This window comes from Dermacentor albipictus, chromosome 2 (genome assembly GCF_038994185.2).
Source record: "Dermacentor albipictus isolate Rhodes 1998 colony chromosome 2, USDA_Dalb.pri_finalv2, whole genome shotgun sequence".
NCBI lineage: Eukaryota > Metazoa > Arthropoda > Arachnida > Ixodida > Ixodidae > Dermacentor > Dermacentor albipictus.
The window spans coordinates 30,351,053-30,374,110 of record NC_091822.1 but is presented as its reverse complement, the minus strand read 5'-3'; the positions used below and the strand labels follow the sequence as shown (position 1 = coordinate 30,374,110).

The following is a 23,058-nucleotide window of genomic DNA, read 5'->3' as shown; positions in this document are numbered from 1 at the left end:
GTTTGCGCCCTTAAAAAGAAGCAAGGTGGTAAATTATTTTACAGTGTATACACTCTCCTCATACATGTCGCCAACTCCGTTCCGTGCTGCGAACGCTCGTGCCGTCCACTCGGTGACGAATGCCAACTGCGCGTTTCGTAGAACGGCTTCGCCCTTGGTTCGTCACTGGTCCTCTCGCGAAGGTGTTCTGTTCAGTGGGCGTCGCGGGGATCGGAGGCGGACATTGGAGGAGGCCTTCTTCCGAGTCTCTCTTCTGGCTGTCCCGCGCGACCCATAGCGTCTGTTGCACTGCACGGAATGGGGGACGCGGATGGTAGTGCTCAGGTTTAGCGGCGGTTGGCGCTGCCCGAATACCCCCCCCCCCCCCTTTTTTTTTTTGCGGACGTGTTTTGGTATCCTCTTATATATATAGGCGGAGGAAGCGGACAGCACTCTTCCGCCTGTTGCGACTGGCGAGGTCAGAAGATGTGGTAAATCCTTTCTCGTGGAGGAGTAAGGGAACGTTGGGCCGGGCCCGATATCAATGACGTTTTACAAACAAGCTTATATTACATATTTACAAGAGTTTCAAAGAAGTACAAAAACAGAAGTTCGTTGAGTAGCAGCCGACCACTCCAGGCGTTCGTCGCCCTTTTTATCCCCTGCGTGCTCATTGTTCAGTCGCCTCCCCCAAACCGGCGTCAGGAGACGTATGACATCAGGTCCCACCAATCCGGAGGTTTGTTGCCCTTTCCCTCCGAAGGGAGCTTTGTGAGAAACACACGCACCTCAGTGGGCACAAACGGGGGATTGGGGATGTAGCACACTGACCCCGCCTCCGGTGTGGACGCGCCAGCTTGGGCAGATGACAGGTGAAGGACCGTCGCGTCGCTAATTGCCCAAACCCCTCCTCACAGAGGTGCTCCACTGGCGGCCATAAACATCCCATTCGAGAACGATCTGACGAGGCTGTCGGCCCCACAATCGCGGTGTCCGTGACCGGCGGTTGTCGCGGCGCGAACGGCCGATCACACCACGGCCGCCTCGACAGCGGTGCCCGAGAGCATGTTCTAGCTTCGTCCACCCATCTCGTCCCAACTCGCAGTTTTGGGTCGAATCGTCACGGCCCATGGGGCATAGTTGCTGCCAGTCTGCGCTCCCCGATCTCGTGTCTGACAGTTCAGAGTAGACTGAACTCGTTGGACCGATCTTGGTGGTATCTTTCGTTTCATTGTTTTCTTCATCTGGATACGCTTGTATGATGAAGTAGGCTGCTTCTCTGCTCAGATTACAGATTAGCGAGTGTGTAGAAAAAGGTAATTATATATGTGGCGCTCGCGGGATAGCACAGCCGTTGACGCTGCGTATTTTCTTTTTCCCATGATTTGCCATTGCGCTGTTATCTGTCGCCAGCGTTTCTCGCCTAAACTGCGGTGGTATTCAAATTATTTTGACCCGTAGTTGGTCGTCTGCTGCTGTGGCCGCACATATAGGCAGGCGAATTTTCTCGTGCTGACGACGTGGGCAGAGGCCGTCTGTCCGCGCGCGACGTGGCGGCCTCGTCCTGTGTCCACGAGCGGCCTTTGACCGACAGACGCACATCACAGAGGCTAGCAGTTGTTCTGTCGCCTTTGGCTGAACTTGTGTTAGTGCTTTATCGCTGGCGGTTTAGTTAGCTTCATCTTTCGTTCGTGTAGTTCTTATACTGTAGTACAACTACGCTAACTAACGGCTTTCCTTTGAGACAAGTTGGTAGAACCGTTGCCGTCGGACGCTCTATCGATCGTTGGCCAATGAGCCTCTTGTCAGCTGCGCAGTATCGTGGTGCTGACCCAAAAGGCGTGCGGTGCATCTACCTGCCGGCCTTAGTGACGCAGCACATCAACGGTCCCTTGACGTGGAATCGCACGCGTTTGATGTTCCTGCTGGCGAGGCACCTGGGCAAGCGGTGAGGCCTGGCGAGCGGCATTCACGGCCCGTTTGGCATTGGCGCTCTCTCGCGCCTGGAGCTACTTCTACGCATGCGCCCTTGCGACGTAACCCATGTGGAGGCGACGAGTCTCTCTTTACGAGCGACGCCCCGTGTCGTAACGCCTCTTGGCACTGCAATGCACATTCTTCCCCACGAATGTGCCAGCGCGCCAGAAGTTCCTCGCATACCGCTAGCCCCAGTGCGTGACTTGACTAATAGGTTTGGCGCCCCAAAGCTGGAACTTGGACGTGCGCGACGCCGTGAGGAGAGATGAGGTATAACTTTGACGGTGTGGGTTAAATTAACGGGTGCCGAAATGCCACTTTCCTTCCGCTAGACATCCCCTGCCAAAGCCGGTGATTTCGTGCACTTTGGTAGGCATACATATTAGTTGTAGTGCTCCAAATCGAAGGTTAACGACATCGATGACGTGTTCGCCTTTCAACACGCCGAGATGAAGCTGTCTTCTTGGGCGCCTTGTTAGATAGCTTTGCTTGGTAGAACTGATTGGACCATACCCAGTGTCTATGCACTCTGTGAAGAAGGCTGACCTGCGAATAAGCTGTGTATGTGGGCCCCTTAATGGTGAACTACACCTCTACCGCGGGTCGGCCCGCATTGCACTATCTTCGGGATCTTTTTCTACACACGGACACAGTAGTGGGGAAAGTAGCCCTTAACAGCTTCGCCGTAAAAGTAGAGATGTTGTAGTATAAAGTCACTTACCAAATTGCTGAAATAAAGCGAGGAGAAGCTCCAAGCCTGCACAAATGGAAGAAAATAAGAGCGGGAGAGTTGAAACATATGTGGCCCTCCTTATGCAAGAGGAATTTGTTGACGTGGGGTATCTAAAAACGTTGCGCTCAATCACGAAGCAGCTTGGCAACAGAAAGAAGTTGTGACACAACCCATATAACGCCAAAATTTCCAACAATAGCGTTAACAGAACAGATAAAAAAAAACAGCTATGTATAGAGTAACAAGAAAACTAGAGAGTATATGTTCATGAGCGAAATAAACAACTTTGTAGCGAAAGCTAATAACACAGGATACGTCGCACTTCACTGAGCAACGGTGGGGCAAAGCCAATGGGGATGCCCGCGGAGAGCTTCGACCTTCTTTTCGCTGTAGTCACTTCTCGGCGCGACCGCGGTGGTGACATCGGCCGGGCGCTTTTTTTTTTTACTTCGTTCAATCCTTTCGTCTCGCCCCAACTGAGATTTACTGCCTCGGCCTGTCACAAGTTGGCGACGTCTTCGTGGTCTCGAAGCTGTCGCTAACAGAAAGGGAATACCCGAACTCAAAGGGGGGAAGCGCAGGCTTGGTTCAGGCGTGGAAAGAAGTTATAATAAAGAACAGTCACTCGACCGTATAGCGTTTCCAAGTGCACCTTCTCGCCTGCCAGTCGCCTTTTTTTTTTTCGCTTTCTCCTGAGCGCGGAGGCGGAACAGGTAAGCCTGGCACAAGGGGAAGACGACGGAACGGTGTCTTTCGGCGAGTAGGGTCGGTGACGAGGGCCGCCAATGGTTCTGCCGGTTCCTTTCTTTCCTTCTTTCCTACGATTTTACTTTTTTAGAGCGCAGCTCTTTGGCGTCCGTTCCTGGGTTTCGCGTCGTCGTCGTCGTCGTCGTCGGCGTTGTCGGCGTTGTCGTCGGCCTCGTAACCAGCTCGCCGACGAATCTGCTGCTCCGCCGCCGCGCATGCGCGCTGTCGGCTCTCCGGGCGAGGGAGGATGATGGAAGGGAGGAGGAGAGACTGTGGAGGAGGGCTGGCTACACAAATGGCTCTTTGGCGTCCGTTCCTGGGTTTCGCGTCGTAGCTCGCCGACGAATCTGCTCCGCCGCCGCGCATGCGCGCTGTCGGCTCTCCGGGCGAGGGAGGATGATGGAAGGGAGGAGGAGAGACTGTGGAGGAGGGCTGGCTACACAAATAGCTCTTTGGCGTCCGTTCCTGGGTTTCGCGTCGTCGTCGGCGTTATCGTCGGCCTCGTAACCAGCTCCGCCCCCCTTTCATCCTCCCAGCGCTAGCAGCGACCGACTGATACCGCTTTCGTGAGTCGGCTACCGCACTCACGAAAGACGTCGTGCACTTCCTGCAACTCGCATTAACCGTCCATCGATCCACACCGATGTTAGTAGTGGGGGACTTTAATCTTGACATAGAGACAAACAGCAATTTCCTAACACTTATGCGGGAGAACATCCCGTTCCTCTCGCTCGTAACGCGTCCCACGGCTGTGACAACCTCGCGAGGCACTTGTATAGATCTCGTCTTTGAGAATCAAGCATTGGTGTACCAAGTCAAACATATATCAGTCTATTTCTCCGACCACAAAGCTTCCTTCATGACTGTCAAGAACTGTTAGTGGAGTCTTTGTTAAAGGAATACGTGTGAAAAATAAAAAAAAAATTCTGTGATAGCGCATACATGTGTTGCTCGATTTCTTTGCCTCAATCTATCGAAAAGGTGAAACAGCTTATTTGCTGCGCTCAAATTTCGCATTAGGAAGTAACGTAATCGTCGGTAATTTTTTCTGTGCCGGTATATTTCGGTTGAGCAATGGAAGGCTCGACGCACTACCTGCCCGCGTAACCACGCCGGAGCGTGGCCCGAGTGTGCGTCCAAGCGGTCGCCGCAGGCGCGACTCACTCAACGCGGCGATACGTTACGCGTGCGATTGCGGCAGCAGGAGGCACCACCACACGGAGGCGGTTGCACCACGTCGGCGAGCGCGGCGCCTCTTGCGTAAACCGCGAGCGCGCCGTCCTTAGCTGTCAAGGACTCGAGCCGCGTGGCTATATATTTCGGCTACTATATTTGACTCACTTTTGACTGGCTCGATCAGTGTTTGCTTAGTGTTCGATGTGTTTCTTACATTCTCCTGCCGTCTTGTGGACTCGTGACGCAGTCACCGCTAGGCTTCGGTCTCCATGGCAACAAGTATCGTCCTTTCTATTGGGCCACTTAATCCGCGTGTCCGCTCTTTCTGGTCGTCTCTTTGTTTAACCCGTTTACCTTGGGCTTCCCCCGGCGTGTTTGGTCTCGTGGCATTCCTCGGTCGATGCTATTTTCCAATTTCTTTTTTTCTTTTTTGTTGGCGTCCTTTCCATTTCATTCGACCTTATACGCTTATGCCTCTTCAGGTCGTCAGACTAGCTCTGTGGAACTTTCGTCGTCGCGTCCTTCACTTCGTGCGTGTCTCGCGAACGTATCGCCCCGCGCTGAACGCGACTTTTCTTCGAGTCACGCACCGGATCATGGCGCGTCCCTTTTTCGCATACGTGTTACGTTTTCGATATTGCCCTTTTTCGTGTAGCACGCATCGTTTTCATAGGAGGTAGCCGCAATAATATTGCCAATGGTGTTGGCGTGTAAGTGCGAGCTCATTTCACTGCGCAATCTGGCCGGCCCGCTCTGAACACGCGTGGATTTGTTCGTGGCTGACGGTGCTTGTGTGGCGTGGACGGCAGACGACAACCGACGGCACAAAGCCTAGCATACCATATTGCGAAAACGCAGGGCGAAAAAAAAAATTAGAACTTTGAAAGACAGCAGCCGAAGTGTTCACTGCCAGAGCTCGTCGCCACTTGTCGACCAGTGGTGTCGTGGCAACAGTAATCGGCTGTGCGAAGTTCTGAGCTATCTACATGTTTATCTCGTTTGTCCCGATCTCTCATATATGTCGCCGTGGTGTTCATTATCCTCATAGCCATTACGATGCTTATAAAGTGCACTGCACAAGAAAGGCCTTTCTCAAATTTCCCTGTACATCGTTATTCCGAGAAAGGCACCTAGCCCGCATCTTTGCCACATTCGAATCACTTTCATTCCCTTAGTGTCTGTTTCTTTGCTGAAGTGTACCGCGCAACGCTGTCATAAACGTCAGCGCAATGGAAAACTAACACGTTCTTTCCTATATATATATATATATATATATATATATATATATATATATATATATATATATATACGTGTGTGTAATTTTTGTCTGCTGGCAGCGAATAGCTCTGACTCGTTCGTTCAACGCTGGCAGCAAACGGGGACCCAATGCATACCAGAGCCACTCTGTTTCGTAGAATTGACAGCAACTTAAAGTTGGTCCCGCTACCGCACGCCTGGTAACGGGATCAACCGCGCGCTTGTTGGGAATACACTGTTGGGAATGCACTGTTGGGCATGGCGAGCGGTCGTCTCCTCCTCCAGCCCGGCCGTGGTTTGTTACGATTGGCCGACTGGGGTTGACTTCCTAGCCTGTCTTGCACCACTGCGACGAATCGCTTCGTGAGGCTCACAATGCGTTTCCCTCGGACAGACCTGCGGCAACAGCAGGGCGATGCATGTTCGGCGGATCGAGTGTTGTTTATTGGCTTACTGTCGCCGTCACGGACGATGGGAGCAAGAAACTCTGGAAAAGAGTGTTCTACGGCGTTTCCTCAAGGATTCCGGTAACTGCCACGGTCGTTTAACGGACGCTCCAGCTAACGGCTGGGTCATCCCAGGAACCGAGTTGCGCCAGCTTGTGTCAAGCGTGGCTACGAAGCTGCCCTCCTCTCTGCGTGTTCAGTGAAAAAGGTGCCGGGGTGAGCGTGTGCACCCTCGCTCTCAAACGCGGACCCTTCGGCGACGCTTCAACTGGACCAAGGTGGAGCAGCAGATTTCCCTGCCCTAGGGATCTAGGGAGGACAGAGGAGGTTTAAGCGAACCTTTTCGGCTCCTCGGTGGGCTTCAATTCAGTCATGCTGGACTGTGTGGCGATGCGCGACTCTCACGCGTCCCCTGATATGTTGTTTCCCCGCATAACTCCCGTCTCCTGTAAGCACACCGTCTCGTGGTGTCCGCGGCAGTCGCTGTGGTTGAAGCGCATTGCGAGAGATGGCGCGAGTGTGGCTCTGCTAACGCCACCTGACGGCGGGGTTAGTTGGGCGCGGAGAGGAGAAGGCGCTTCCTCTTTGTCTCGGCTTCGGGAAGCGGCGCGGACGTTCCGCGCGTGCGCCGATCCCTGCTTCTGCCAGACCGTCTCGCGAGGCCTCGTTCGAAAGCGCCGTCATTCGCGTGACCGTACCCGCGAACAACCAGGCGTTGATGTCCAATATGGGGCGAACATATTCGCTCGCTATCCGGTCGCGGTAAGTCGGACTTTCGCGATTTGTCGCGCGCCTATCGGTATGTTTTGTGGATAGCAACTCGGCTAGCAGGCATTAGTCTATGAAAGGTGCAATAAATGCCCTTGTGATTGTTTGCACTAGTGTGTTGTCCCAAGAGCACTGGTGAGAACCCCACAACTGATGCGACGCAACGTTCATGACTCTTCGTGTAGATATCGTAAATAGACCCAGTAGTCCTCGTTCTCGATGAGAACATCCCTTCAACAACGTCCTTAGCGTAGATGAGTTGGACGACGGCATGGGCCCGCTACCCCTTTTGACATGTTCGACCCCAACTCTTACAGGTTGCGCATGGCGCGGCTGAGCGCATGCGCGAACGGCGTGCCCTATCCTGGAAGTAATCTGCGGTGGGTGCAGTAGTCGGAAGTCCGAGGTGGTTGGTGGCATCGCGTACACCCGCGCGCCCTGTGTTGGAGGTCGCGCAATCTCAAGTTTTGGGAGGAGGCATTCTGTGAGCGTCCACCTGGTGCACTGTCCACTGTCCCCATCGTCTTTTTTGGGCATTTCTTTTTCCTAGTAGAACCCTGGGAGTGTTAGCCAGCGCCACCAATCACATATCTTGGCGGCGCACGTGGAACATCCTTTCTGCCGCAGGCGTCACGAGTACGTGATCTTCATGGGTGAAGGCGACTGGTCAATAAACCGACACAAACATGAGGCACCTCGGCTAAGCCCCTTTCTTCTCGTTCACTACATAACGAGGGTATCGAATCCGGCAACATTGATACCTTCAAGTAGCATGTGTGGACTTCCAAGATACGGCGCCCGCGCCGTGAGGAGCAGTCGCCGTAGAAGAACGCCCCCTTCCCCGCCTCACCCCTGTGCCTCGCTCGGGGCAGGAGAGGGCGCGAGAGAGGCGGGCGCGACCCGCCTCTCTCGCTCGCGCACACGAGAATGAGCCGCGTTCGCCGACTCACCCTCGCACGCTTTCACTCGCACATACAGCATACGGCGCGCGGCTACTATTGCATCGCCCTTGTTTTAACGCGATAGCGTTAAGGAGCTCGTGTCGCAGAAAAGTCGGCGGCGTTGGCCGTGACCGATAAATCCCAGCAGGCACTTCATGAATAAAAAACTACTTGCAAGACGGACTGGGTGGGAATCGAACCAGAGTCACCGGAGTGCGAGACTGAGACGCTACCACTCAGCCACGAGTTCGATGCTTCGAAGCGGGGGAAAAGCGCTTCTAGTGAATGCGGTGTTGCCTTAGAAACGAGCTGTTTCTAAGGTTCAGGCGCACATTTCGTTGCCGCGCCGAACGCTGCGTTGCTCGACGCTCACCGCGTCCGATGCGGGGCGCGTAGTCGCTGCGCCGTAGCCCATTGTCTTACACTCCTTGGCGGGTCGACGGGAACGCTGTCGCGTTCCACTCTTGAAGGCGAAGCTTAAGCGCCCTCCAATTTTTTTATACGAAACATCACGGCGACGCCGTCTGCTAAAAATCCTTCTGGAGTGTCAGTGTAATTGCTTTCGCATTGCAACAAAAATCAACAGAAGGTCGGCTGCGCGCAGACGTTCGCGCGCGCGCTTGTTTTTCTCGAGACGGCGTGGGTGCCACCACGTGACTCATCGCCCGCCCTCGCTGGAGGGCTCTGGCGGAAAGATAAATGAATCTCGCTGTCTTTTGTTTTGTTCAGGTTTGTTAGTGGCAGCGTGTATCAGTTTGAGAAACGTAGTTCAGCCAACGTTTATAGTTCCGCGTGGTGATTTTCCCATCGCGAGTATCTTGTATCTTCAGATACAGATACTGCTACACGTTTTGCCAGACGTATCAAGAGACAAATACAAAAAAAAACTATAGAGTATCTAAGACAGCATCTAAGATCCATGTACTTCGATAGTGCCCAGCGATCCACACTAGCGTAGTGACAGCGAATGCTCGCAGTTATCGTGCGAGCTAGCTGTCCATGTTTTCCTGTGTGCGCGTGACACCATGCTTGGTAATGAATTAGTCGGCGAATGTTCGTGTGGTCGTTTAATACTTTGCTATCGATATTAATACTTCGCCCTTCGGGCGAAACTGCTTGGCGTCATTGGACTGCTCACTTTCGCCATAGCATTTTTTTTTTCTGAGCTTCGTGGCGGCTTGTCAGGCTGCTGATTTGTTCGGCGGCTTTTACTGCCTGTTTCCGCCATTATGAACATGTGATGGGAAATGAAATAATAATAATAATAATATAACTGCGACATTTATTGTCTCTCTCACGTGACGCGGACCATGAGGTCGGGAGTCCGATTGCCTGCCGCTGTCGACGTTGGACAGAACACATAAGTTTACTTGGAGCTCTGCACCGTGGCATCCCTGATAAGCCACTGCGCAGATTTGAAGTTATATTCCATCAGTACTAGGCAATAACATTTCTTTCTGCAGCAATGAAAATTTGCTTCCGTTTAGATTCCCCGACACTCCAAATAGCAGCAGCATTGCTCCGAAGAGGAGCAAGCAATGTTCAGTTGCATTCGTAAAGAGAACGTGCAATATAGCATCAATGGAGTGTATAGCGCACAGTCGAGTGCCACTACAACGTGTCAACTGCGCCAAGCGCCATGCATGACGCGGATATTGGAAAATGCGTTTCTCTTAGTACTTCCCTGCGGCGTTTGGGCACCAGCTACCCTGGCAGTTTCGCAGAAAGACGCAGCCGCGTTTTAGCGTTTTCACTTTATTTATTTATTTTTTCTTCTGCGGTCGCTCCGGAGCTGGCCGCCAAGGACGCTGGTTTCCGCGGCCCACGCTTCTGCTCTCGGCGTCCTTTTTGCGAACGAAAAACAAGACGCTCGTAACTCTCTGCTTCCCGTTTCGTCCCTGGGCTGTTACAGCTCCGCGTTGCGTCACAGTTGGAAACACGCTGAGCCTCGACGAGGACCGGAGAGCGCGGCTGTCACCGCGCGCTGTGCAGCGCTTCGCTGCAGCGGCATTCTCGCGCGTAGGCCTGGCCGGCGGATTGTCGCGCAGAACGTATAACAATGGCGCGGCGCGTGCCGAACTTGAACGGGACGCTTAAGCGACGGCAAGTCTGACGTAGTCGGCCAACAAGGACGCGTCGTCACCTCTGCGTTTTCAGCGAGGCTGAACGGTCACTCGGCTGCATTCATCCGGCTGCACAAATCGCAGTCGTCGCTCTGCTATATAGAGTACGCCGTAAGGTGCGAGACGGTTCGCCTCACACGGAGTTCACACAGTACGAAAACGTGCGCATACGAGCGTTCTCTCGGGCTACACGCCCGTTTCAGTTTTTTAGCAAGGAGCCCACACATTTTTTTTTCGAACAAGTAGCAAACAGTTGAGACCATCTGCATGCTCTTGCATACAGCGTTTGCGCTGGGCGCCACACAGACTTCCCATGCTTCATTCCTCACACTCTCGCCTAGAGTATAGCACCTCGAATGTCTCGTCGTCCACCGAGCTCGCCAATGAATCCGGTCTCAGTCACGTTATAATCTCTCCGAGCAATAACAGCGCTTTCTCTTATAGTCCCCATGCACGCGGCGGCGTCCAGCGCAAACACGTTGCCTTCTGTCATCCCTGCGCTGTGAGGCGCTGCAGCTGCCTGGTGCCGACGACGGCCACCTCTCGGCGCCGGGGTTTGCGCCTCGATGTAGCTCACAGCCAAGCCCCCCGTTTCGTGATGTGCACGCACACACACACACACACGCCCCCACCAAGTGGGCATCGTGACTCATCAGCGGGAGTGACGCTCGCGGCGCTAATTCCGGGCCCTGCCACGGCGTGTAATGTGCTTCGCTTTAGAAGCGTTGCGCCTGGTTGCGTTTTGGCAGACCGTGCGCGCTCCTTTAACCATGCTTCGCGTCGTCAGAGCGATCCACGTTTCGCCTCGTTTCTTTTTTCTACATCTCGCTGTTTTGTTTCACTTATACGCGCCCGTTTCCCGGCCCCCCTCTGCTATAGTAGCTTTAAGGCCCCTTTCTCATCGTTGGCGTCGATTTCGGCGATCCCCACCCGCCCACTTTTGTTTGCTTATTTATTTCGCTCGGCTAGCGCGCTAATTTTTGCTTCGGACTCCTTGCGTTGGCGGTGGTGTTTTCGCAAGGTGTCACTTTTGTGCCAACGCTGCGGCTTCTCTCGTCCGACCATGTTTCGACCGTCAGCGCGGACGCACTTCCCGTGGCACCGGAACCAAGGAGAACCGCGTGGAAAGCAGCGTTAAAGAAGATGGACGGGGGTAAGAGGGAAAGAAGGGGGGCGCGGACCTCGCGACCTTAATCTCGGGACAACATGCGCTTCGTGCATGCAGCGCGCAGGGAAGAACGTGTACATATAAAAATACCCGTGCCTACAAACAACGGTACCTCCCTTACTTCAAGGTGAGCACCACCGTGGTGCATGTTCTGTAACGCAGGACGCGTCTGCGCTCTATCTTTAACTCTAATGGTGTTTTGGCCGCTGGCCTCCCCGTTAACCGACTTTCGTATCGTGTGCACAGAAACTGCGCAAGTGCCGAATCGCAGCTACGGTACTGTTGAGCTTCGGATCGGCGGACGGATGTGGATTTGGCTTGCGAGGACCCGCGTCTCGGAGTGTTCGAATCGCTAGTGCACGTGATCGCCTGCAGCACCGGTGCGGGTTGGGCCGCAAATAGCTGCACTGCTGAAGCTCAAATCGGGCTACGCCACGTGTGTGGTCACTGATTCGTGCGGTTTTATCTCCCAAAAACAACGCCGGCTGTGTGAAACGTACGCCTTAGCGGACGCCTCATAAAATAATGCCGACCACCATGGGGTCCCTCGCGTGCACTTAGATCTGGGCACACGAGCGTTTGCGCAGATCTCGCCTCCGAAACGCGGCCGACGCGCCCGGGGATATCGAACCCGCGACGTCGGGGGTGAGCAGCGGAAAGCGACTGCGCCACCGTGCAGCAGGTCGGTGTGTCGCACCGGAGACCCGTGCTTACACTCGGGTAACGTCAACGTAAACCGCTCACAAATGAACGTGTACCAACTTGCTCGCGAGACGTCTCCTGTCGGAGACGGGTTGGTATCTGGATGTATGCTGTGCGCGGTTGCGGCTTCACAGTGGACGTTTGACGTGGGCGCCCTCATGGCCGTACCTTGTCATCCTGCTTGTTTAGACTTATCCCGCAGCTGTTTTCGGGGGCGCCAATTGTCTATAGGGACGTTTGCGCCGTAGAGGAGCCTCTTAGCGGCACGACAGACGTTCCTTTACGTTCCCTTTATTCCCTTGTTGTTTTCGCAGCGATGGACTCGCGGGTCTCCACGAGCCGAGTCGCTCGCGTGGCAGCTGCTGCGTACTTGGCGCGACCACCACGAGTGCCTGCAGTGAAACCCAGTCTGGTTTGCTCCCAGCAGCGGGCTGCCCAAGTGCGACGCGATAAGTGCCGAAGCACGGCCATCTCGTCGGTCGGGCTCATATCGCTCTCTCCGATCGCCGGGGCTCGGAGATAGAATACAGCGTGGCCCGCTCGACTGCGCCATTTCAGCAGCTGCCGCCGCCACTGGAGTCTCACGCGACCGAGACCGCATGCTCGCGACACCGTCGGCTGAATGAATAGGCGACGACGCTACCTGGGGGGTGAGACGAGGGCTTTCACCCTGGAGAGGCGTGTTCCGACTCCGGTCCCCTTGAGAGCGGTCCCCGAAGAGGGCGCTGCCATTCGCCGAATCGACGGAAGCTGACGAGCCAGTTCAGTGGCGACGACGAGATGTCGTGGTACAGGCCATCGCTGACCGTGGCACAGCCACTCGACCTCTGAGGTCTGCGAACGGACTTGTCTCGAACTTGCGTGTAGTTTGCGCAGGCAGCACGTGCGCTGTGAGACACCGCGTAGCGCGGGAGTGCGGATAGACTGCGCTTACGAAACACGCTGCACTAACTTCTACATTTCGCCCCATCGATTGCCGCGTCCGAGACGCCCACTGGCCTAGGGAACTCCTTCAGTTCAGTGGGGCATTGCTTTCGTTCTGCGTCTCAGCGGTAAAGGCATCGTCCCTAGTCGCAAGGTGCACGTCTTCTGCATCGCGTTCGTCGATGAAAGCGAGCAGCGTCGACCAGTGTCTTCGCGTGGCTTCGCGGCACCCGTCGTGCTGACACTTCTAGCGTGCCCAGAACGTCGTGAATGATCGTGCACGCATTGCCATACGAAATGTCAAATTCGTCGTCATTTCGAGCACCTTAATTTGAGAATCGTCTTTCACGAATAATCTAAATCGTTACGAGAAATCAATCGTCTTCGTCTCGACTTTTCTTGCTCATCCACTTGAGCGCGTGTGGTGTAGGCTACCGTAGCATATATACCAGGGACACTCGCGACCGTACACGTTCGCCATTCTGCTGTGAACTCCATTCGCGCAAAAAACTTTATAGCGCTTCCCTACTTGAGTTTGAAATCGTAGGAGGACGCAATCTGTAACTTAACGGAACCGGAACTATTCGCACTGGGACCGTGTTTGACTGGACAGATGAACTGAGTATAGGACGGAGACTGCATGTGTCCGAGCTTAGGTCATACCCGAATCGCAAAGCTTTTCATGCGTAAGCATGCTTTGCCGAGTACCTCAGACCTGCCACGCAAGAAGTGTAATGCCTTTTATCTGCACAAAAATACGCAGTTTGCAAAGTTAATGCATTTACTCCTCATAATAGTGTAAGTGTAGATGATTGGTTGCTTTGCAAGCCATAAGGGGGAAACAATGGAAAGCAAGGAAAAAGAAAGGTAAAAGAATAACTATAGAGATACATAGGGCTCAAAGACATTTAATCGTTATAATAGTGTAAATGTAGATGATTGGTTGCTTTATGAGCCATAAGAAATTATTTAAAGCAAAGAGAAAAAAAATGAGAATACTCTTAGGGACATATTTGACTCCTTAGAAAATGCATAGGAATGCTAATAGTAGGGGTACGCCAACTGACATTTGGGGGGGTCAACTTGAAATTTGGAGGTGGGTCAACTTAAAATTTGGGGGCATGCATACGCACACTTACACAACTCCAGTGAAGTCTCTGCATTCGTTTTGACCGCCACTGGTAGCCATTGCGATGAATCTGTGTGCCACTGTTTTCCACCTTAAAAGCAAAAGGACCCTCTCGAACCTCTTCATTCCGTAGGACCTTCGTATATTTTATTTAATGTCTTTTCCCCCCGCGCTCGAGACAAGAAGACGGTCGCGTAAGCGTGTCACGATGGGACTGGCACTCGCGTCTGTCGCTCACTCGAGCGCTCACGGCGGTCGCACTCCGACCCCTGGGTGGTCGCCGCTGATTTGGACCTTGTTCGCGCGAAACGAGGTGACTGCAAGTCGGGGGCCCACTTCAAGGCGCGGGGGTTCTGCGAAAGAACAAGAAAAGAAAAAGGGCAATGGCTGCAGTCTGCGGCGGGTAGAGCTACCGTATGTGCTGTGTACAATAACTCTGTAATGGCGTGGTCCTTGGAGCGCCCACTCGTGCATAGGTCGCCGTAGGAATTGGCGCCTGCTTTGTGCAGTGAAGTCAACTGCACCGGGACGGCTTTCTGCGGATCGTCGAGCATACTTCGGGTCCCGGATCATTCGAGGACGCTGCTTTTCCGTCTAGAGAGGCGCGTATTGCCCGCTGTTGGAAGTAATTCGAGTGTCTGACGGGTCCGTTTATCGTCTGCGTGACTGTTTGACTCTGACAAATCTAGATAAATTGGCGTAGGTTGTGCACCGCGGCGGGGATCTTACCTTACGGGGACGTGCGAAGTAAGAACGTGGCGTGCTGTGGCGTAAATTGTGCCCTGGATTGTGTGCAGTCTTGTCAGAACCAACCAGCAGAATTCGTGAACCTTGTTTGTATGCGTAGCGGCCGTGCCAACACCTGTGCCCCGACGCACGCTCTGACGGCTGCACTTTTCCTGTAGTTTGAAATATGTCCGACGCAGCCTAAAGAACAAGAGTATAGAAATGACCGCAATCCAGTGTTTTACAGGCATAGCTCATGCTGTGGATAAGTTGTGCGTCGTTAAATAAAAATACACGGTCAGGAATAACTGTTACCCGCTGACACCCAGGTCGGACCGGAAAACCATAGAGGTCCAGTAACGACGCATTATGTTACTGTCTAGAAGAACGTTCATCGTGAGGAAAGTTGTGGTTTCGATGTCATAGTAGATCTACCTCGCGTCAAATTGGGCACGTGCACTGCAGACGCACGAAGAAGAACAAAGGCCGGCAACAAACGCTGTCTGGTCGAGCGTCTCTGCGCATCATTTTGGGTCCGATCTATACGATGGTGTCGGGAAACCTTCGCGGCGCAAATTTTAAATGTCGCTTTCCTTAAAAGTATGCTGCGCTAATACGACTCACATGAGCGCTCCGTCATTTAATTGAAAGAAGTCGACGTTTCGCCCAAAAGGCGAAGCGTCGATTGCGATAGCAAATTAGTGGACACCTATGCGAAGTAAGGATAGTGGTTTTGTCGGCCGTTTAAACTGGTAAGCAGAGGCGTACTAACTAAATTAACAAGCGTGGTGTTACGCGCGCACAAGCTGACATGAAAACATACCACTCGTTGACCACGAACACTCGCTGTCGAAACGCTCTGTCGCTGTCAAACACTCGCTGTCTTACGTCCTTGACAATGTTATTCCTCAGAATTTTGAGACTGGCAGCCCACAAACAAATGTGATGAAGCAAAACAGCAACAGCGCACGCCTTTCATCTTCACTCTTCTCAGACTTTTATATTAAAAGTGCGCAACAATAACTGGGCTCGAATCTTGAAAGGGTGTAATTTCATTGGCGCGGCTGGGCACAACCTCCGAGATCGACCCGAGGAAGAGGTTTGAATCATACCCGATGCGGAAAAGTGTTGGTAAATTCGCAAATGAAGGGGTTGACTATTATTAATAAACATAGATGGAGTTGTTGGAAGGCATGATTTAAACAGGGGACCCCTATCACAGCAGCCCATTTTTACGTAGTTTACTTACGTTTACTTTAATTCGTACTGCCACTGCAGCTACGAGTCTTACACTTCGTGTAAAATTCTAAGACGCTGCTGTAGCATTTGTTGCTTCGGACGTATCGCGAAACTGTGATTATTTGTGTTCTATAAATGTAAATCGCGTGTTCATCTTTGATAGTCGTTTTCTAGTTTGTGCATTTCGATAATATAGGTTGACCGGATAAGCGGCGACTGATTCCACAGATCGAGCTGTTCGAATCTCACGGAAGACCTAGAAAATAACTTACGAAAGAAAAAGAAAAAAGCGTTTAGATGGGGATGTAGCACGTACTCCGATTGTGAGCTAGGCCATGAATTATGGGATCGATGCGCTCATAAAAGGCATTTCTTGATTGCAAAGCTCCAAGACCGGGCTTGTGTTTGAAGTTTTAATAATCGGTACGTCATTCGTTACGCATTGCGATTTGGTGGCGATTCGCGCGCGGCTGCAGTGCGGACTACAAGGCTTGCAAAGAATAACCGGGGTTTTTCTTCTTGCTGCCTGCCATGTTGAGTTGGGATTTGGCTGTCAGGCTGCGGCCTTTCGGTGCCTATAGGAATGTAAAAATTACGCGGCTGTCCTCAGCCTCTTGGACAAGCGGGATCGGCGAACGCTTTTGCAGCGTGCACGCCTTTCCTTTATTTTCGTTCGGCCTTCAGAGCGCTGACTTGCGTAGAATTTCGCATGTCCTTGGCCTCTCCTTACAATATCAACCGATGATGTCTGTCTGAGAGCAGCACCACCTTTTAGTTTGCTCGAGGAGTCCAAGTTGCGTTATACCGCGTGGAACAGTCAAGCATTTGTTTGAAATGTATGCTCCCCCTCATTGGCAGGAGTCGTGTTCCTCGTATCTTGAAGTGCTGCCATGCGCATCTGCCGCGTGGCAGTTCATTGGCTTGCTGCCCCTCTCTGAGCTGTTTCCTACGGTTCTCCGCGCTCGCGTTGTCGACCGCTTCAATCTGGACGACGAGATGTGCACCTGGCTGCGCCTGTTACGAACTGGCACCGCTCGTGTCTCGCACGATGCGAAGACCGAAGCCGCGTGGACGAGTTGGCGGCGAAGGATGCGCGTTGCTTCGCGTCGCCGGTATCGACGACCGCGGCCCGCGGGAAAACGCTCTTTATACGGAAACGGAAACCCTGCATGGGAGGAGGGGGCGACGGGGCGAGGGCGCGCCGTCTCGAGCCGGGGCACGGAAATAGCGCAGCCGCCGGGCTTCCCTTACACCGGGGGGAGGAGGAGGAGGGGAGGCGCAGTCGCTTTCTCTCGGCTCCCTCTCTGGGTCGGGGGCCAAAAAAGCGGGGGGAGGAGCACCGCCTCCTGCCAGCGCCCCGGGCCCGTCTCGCGCTCTGTGTAAGCGCTTTCGCCGATCGGGCGGCGTCCATATGCCGCCAGCGGTTCTCTCGCTCTCTCTCTTTCGGGAGGCATATTGCGCCTGCCCCTGCCCCGTTAGACCAACGGCACTGCCTCGAGTCTCGCCGACGAACGGCCTTGCGCTGCCAAGCCGTGTCGTCCTCGCCGTTTTTATTTTCACTTTATTCCTTTCGATCTTTACTCCGACGGAGACGGTTCTCCGGGCTTCGCTTTCGGGTTGTTGCTGGTGCCCGATTTGCAATCGCTCCCGCCTTCCCGTCCTTCTTTTCTCCCACACCCTCCATCACTTTAAACTTTGTTTCGCTCCCAAACGACGCCCTCGGGGCCCTTCCTCGCACCTACCAGCCGGGTCTAACGGTGCTGGCTCGGCGTTTCCTTCGCTAACCCGGCTTCGGGCTCGAGGCGACGTCACCTGTCTCGCGGCGGCGCTCCCCTCACAGCCGATTGAGGTCCCCGCTCGGTGACGCTTGCGCCGCGGTGCGCGGCCACTGCTCCATGCCTACTGCGCTCGCTTGCGTGCACGTTTCGCGGTTGCACGCCCCCCTCTCCCGCTAGCCCGACCGCGTGAGGTTCGAGCGCCGGGACGGCCCGTGTTGGAAACCCATACCCGCCGGCGCACCGTTGGGAGTGCGCGGGTGCTCGGCGTCGTGTAGTGGCGGCCTGCCGCGTCGTTCCCGTCGCCTGCTTCTTTCGGGCGCTGCGTACGCCGCAGCGGCTACACCTATACCGGCTCTTTCACGACCTGCTCATCCGTGTGCTGGAGTGGAAAGCGGCGACGGGATTCCGACAGTGGATTCGTGAATCGGTGATATACTAGGGTCGGCTAATGCTGCTTTGCTTCCGACTTAACTGGCATGAGCTTTCCGCCTTAAAGCTTTCGCTTGCTTCGCTTTATCGTTGGACGTTCCTGCAAAGTAAGATAGGGCCATAACGAGCGTAGAGGGAGCCTTCGTTTACTCAGACTTCATATTGGGAGCGGGCCTTGCTTTTGTCTTTGGAACCAAATAACCTTCTTCGCGCATTTGCCGAGTCTGTGCTCTTCCTTGGAATAACACTCGCTTAGACTGCCTTCTTGCCGTGCGCTGAAGGCAACGCGGCCTTCCGGTGCGTCTTCCGAGAAGGAGCCCTCGGCTTACCCGTTTCCGAGAAACGACGACGACAACGACCTTCCCTTGACGAACGACCACGCGCTATTCTGGACATGCGTGACAATGGATTAGCGTCTGCGACCGACGGCACTTCCTGAGTTGGCACCGCGTCTGCTGAATCTGGGGTTGTTTGGACAGGCGCGGGCAGGAAATCAGAATGCCCTTCACAATTCCGTACACGTTAAAGCCCGTCACGGCGCCGACGAGCAGGACGCTTTCTAAAGGCAGCAGCGTGAGCAGCGACGACGGCCTGCAGTCCCCGCGCTCCCCGTGGAGCAGCAGGACTTCGAGCATCGACGACAGCAAAACTCAGCGGAGTGACCAGCAGCATCCGACCTCGTCCGGCGACAACTGCGGTGGCAACGAAGCAGGCCTCGCTTGTCGTCGAGCTAGCGGCGGCGCTTGGACCGGAGCCAGTGCTGCTGGCGAATCTGGTGGCGACAGCACGCCCTTGCAGCAAAATGCCGCGAAAGGCAAACTGGGCGGCGAGGAGGTTCGCACTACGACGGCCCCCTCCTCCCAGAATAGCGTCGTCCCTCCGTCGGAAGGGGAGAAGCAGCGCCCGACAGACGACTCCGGGGGCTCCGACCCCAAGGACGTGGAAAAGGAACGCCACTACAACTCGTTTATGGAGGCTCGCCTCAAGTTGGGCCAGACCAAGACCGTGGCCGAGCCGCTGCTCAGGCTCAAGGCGCGCCAGCAGGAGCCGCCGCCGCCCGAGATCCAGAGGCGCGGATCGACGCCTGTCTTCTCGCAGGCCATGCTCCGCAGGCCCTCCGAGAGACGGTTGTCCGGCGTCAAAGCCAAGGTCGCGTCCGGTGGCGGCGGTGGCGGTGGGTCGTCCGAAATAGACGCCGTGACGTCCGCCGGTGACGTCAACACGGGAGAAACGGCGGCGACGCCTGGTGCCACCAAGAAGACCTCGTCGCCCACCAAGAGTCCGCGGAGTTCGCCCTCCAAGACGACAGCGGCGAGCATGAGCATCGCGAGCACCACGGTGGTGGCGACGATCGGCGACCTGGGACGCCGGGACTCGTCGACGGCCCGCAAGGCGCCGGTGACGACCCTCAGGATTACGAGGAAGCCGTCTTCTTCCGCCACCCCGTCTTCCTTAACGGCGAAGACTTCCGATGCGCCGGCCCAGCCGCTGGACTCTGTCGCGAAGCCACCAGCCGCAACGGAAGACGCGAAGAAGCCGCTCGTTGCCGAAAACAAGGCGTCCGAGTTGCGCAAGGCTGTTTCGCCTCCCAAGAAAGCCGTGTCCACCGTGCCGGTTCGCCGGAAGTCTCAGCCGCTCCGCATTCGGGCGTCCGTGACCGTGGAAGAGTGCGGAACCTCTGATGCGAAGCCAACAGCCAGTGCCGCGGAGCAGCAGCCGAAGGCGGCTGCCTCTCCTTCTGGCAACGCTTCCAGACTGGATGAGAAATTGGCAAGCGTGGAAAAAACGTGCGATACAAGTGTGCCGGCTTCTGCCAACGAAGCGAAGGCCTCATCGACTAACACTAATGACGCCAACTCAACTCTTACTGAAATTAAGAGCAGTTCCTCTAGTGGAAATAGTGCGATGAGTGAAGTCAACGAATCAAATACCTTTGTGATCAGCAGAAAAGATACGGCGGACATCATTACTACTACTACTACATTTGCATCACGGGAGTCTGATCATCAAATCTCTAAAGGAAGCGACCTTCAAGGCACCTCTGCCTCCGAGCACTCCGCTGCTCTTAAGGCCGATGTCTCTACTGAGAGTAACACGCCGACGAAAAATCAACACAACACGAAACCGGACTCTGTCTTTGGAGAGAACAGGGCTTCCCGTCGGCAAGAGTCCGTCACTGCCATCGAAGATGCCAAAAATAAGCACGAGGACAAGATGCAGACTGTGGACATCCGTGATTTGCGGATTCTTCTGCGCACGCCGTCGCCGCTTCCCCCAAAGTCCTCGTCTCCAACCTCGCGTTGCTCTTCTTCGACGACGCCGACGATCACGCGTCTGGACAGCGGTTCTCGCAAGAGCTCGCTCGCCTCCCTGGCGAGCCGCAACGGTTCCACCGACGGCCCCGAGGACGAGGCCTCCACGAGCGGCGTCAGCTCTCTCGGCGGTGTCGGCTACCGGCGCGACTCGCTGGCGTCTTCGCGCCCCAGCAGCCTGAGCTGGGACTCGGACGCCGCTCTTTCCTCGACGGCCACGTCCACGCCGTCGGACGCCGTGGGCGGTGTGTCGCTGCGCTCGCGTTCCGTCTCGGTCGAGAGCGCGGCCGACGTCGAGGAGTGTCCCCCCCGCGCCTGGTCGTCGCACGTCCACCGCACCGGCTCCCAGCAGCGGCTCTCCGTGGGCAGTCTCAGTGGCGCGGCGCGTCGCTCTCGGCTGGCCCAGCCGCCGCTGCGCACGGCGACGTGGGCCACGAGCCCCGGCAAGCCGTGGTGGTCGACCACTGCAAGGGCCAGTCCTCGTTCGCAGGTCAGCGACCTCTGGACCGACCTGGGTCAGGAGCAGGCGGCGTCGGCGCAGGCGGCCGAGATGCTGGAGGCCGAGACGGCCGAGCGGCTGCGACTGGACAAGGAGGTGCGCGAACTGCAGGTGGGTCGCCTTCTTACGCTGCTTCTTTTTTTTTCCTTGTTCGCATTTGTGTTGAAGCGTATCTGTTGAACCTTTCGCTTCCAGGCCATTGACCTGTTGGTTACTCGGCGTTTTGGGTCAGTCAGCGTGACACAGAGCCTTGCTTTGGAGGACAGGAAACACGTGATTTATTAATTGTACAAGGACTCGAGATGAGTTGGTTTGTGAATGTACAACAAAGTTATTTTTCATATGGAAAACGTGGTAGGCGTGGCGTGGAGCTCTACTTTTATTTCAGATAGTTGACTCGAATTTAACGCCGAAAGACGTCTCCTGTTCGACGGTGCCGTAAAAAAGAGCGATGAAGACTTCGAATAGTTTAAATCTAGTTGTACATTGCAGTGCGCCAAACGGGTCGAATAAAATGCAGAGTGCTAGTAAAGAAATGCATTGTAAAGCCGCTCGTGCTTTACTAGGCCGTCTACATCCGTGGCTGCAGGTACTCAGCAGTCAGGTGTGCTACCTGAGCAAAACGCAACGTCCAACGACACTTTAACGGGAGCACGTCGTTTGAAATGAAAGAGATGCTACTTCAGCGCTGTCGCAACCCCTGGCCCGTAAGGTGCTGCTGCCATTTGTGGGCAAAAGTATAATATCCACAACGAACAACGCGAAATGTAGCAAAAAAAAGGAAACACAGGGAGAACTGGTTGTTTTGACATGAAACATAAAACGCACATAAAAACTAGGATGGATAGATATAACATTGTTTTACATGCCGCTGTTGCCGTTGCCGTAGCCACCACTGCGGCAACGCTAGGCCTAGCTTCTTTGACGTTCGCTGTGAAGCTTCTTGCCGTTGGGTTCCGTGTTTTTTATTGAAAGAATTCGCTGCTGTAAGCAATGGCACGGACTCCCCCTTTATGGTCCTCGCGATTGACTTAGAAGCTAAAGCACGGTGCGATGCATAATGCCGGTTCCCGAAAGTCAGCTTCGCCTCCGTACGGAAATGTTACATGGTGAAGCATACGCGAAAGCATTGCAGTGCAGCAATACTTTCAAAACTGATCAACAAGGCGAAATTAAGTAATATTCGCAATTGTAACTTGGGAACAATTGAGGAAGCAGTAAGAAGTGGCCGCAGCATAAACTCAGTGAGAAGGAAACTTGGCAAAGAAGAGGACAAGGTGCATGCTGTGAAGGATAAGCAAGGTAATGTCATCAGCAATTTGATGGCATAGTAAGAGCAGCAGAATAATTCTGTACTGACCCTTCTACAGTACCCAGAGCGGCCACACAAAGTTCATTGGAAAAACTGGTGAAGTGGATACAGAGGCTCCTTCCGTTACTAGCGATCCAAGTTAGGAAGACCTTGCAAGAGATGTCCATGTGAAAAGCGGCACGAATAGGTGGAATAACAACGTGGGAAGGGGTTATTGCCACGGGACACATTATGTATTGCTTAATTATACACGCGTGCACCCTTTATTTCCTGTCACAGTACGAGCACCGATATGCCTAATACGTGTACCGACAGGCCTTCAGAGCGTTTTCGAATGTGCCTGTGGCGGTTCGAGCCATTAAGGGCAGTAAATGACATGCGTTTATTTTTTCCAACTGGCCGATTTTTCGGACGTTTTCGTGACCCCAGGGAGTTAGAAAAATCGGACATGGACCGTGCAACTGACCGAGAAGATGCCTCAAATGGTCTGTGGGGCGAACGAGTGGCGGAAGGAGGACAAGAACAGAAAAGACCTACGCATTGAGAAATGAACGGAAAAGGAAGCGTGCTGCCGCCGTTTTGAAGGAGCTTGAGCTCAGAAAACAAAGTGTTGGCTGATGCCGAAATGCAGGTGTCCCTCAATACAAACCGTAATAAACTCTTTAACGCAGTGAAACACAACACTGAGGAGTC

General features: G+C 54.3%; 1 protein-coding gene across 3 annotated transcripts in view; it reads left to right on the top strand.

Moving 5' to 3' along the window:
- The window catches only part of LOC135897748 (unconventional myosin-XVIIIa-like), a 364,913-nt gene that overhangs the window by 270,661 nt on the left and 71,194 nt on the right, over positions 1-23,058 (top strand). For all 3 annotated transcript variants that reach the window (XM_065426465.2, XM_065426463.2, XM_065426464.2), the window contains exon 21: positions 21,045-21,164. In XM_065426465.2, the coding sequence (XP_065282537.2) occupies positions 21,045-21,164 (120 nt within the window). The remainder of the gene's footprint in view (positions 1-21,044; positions 21,165-23,058) is intronic.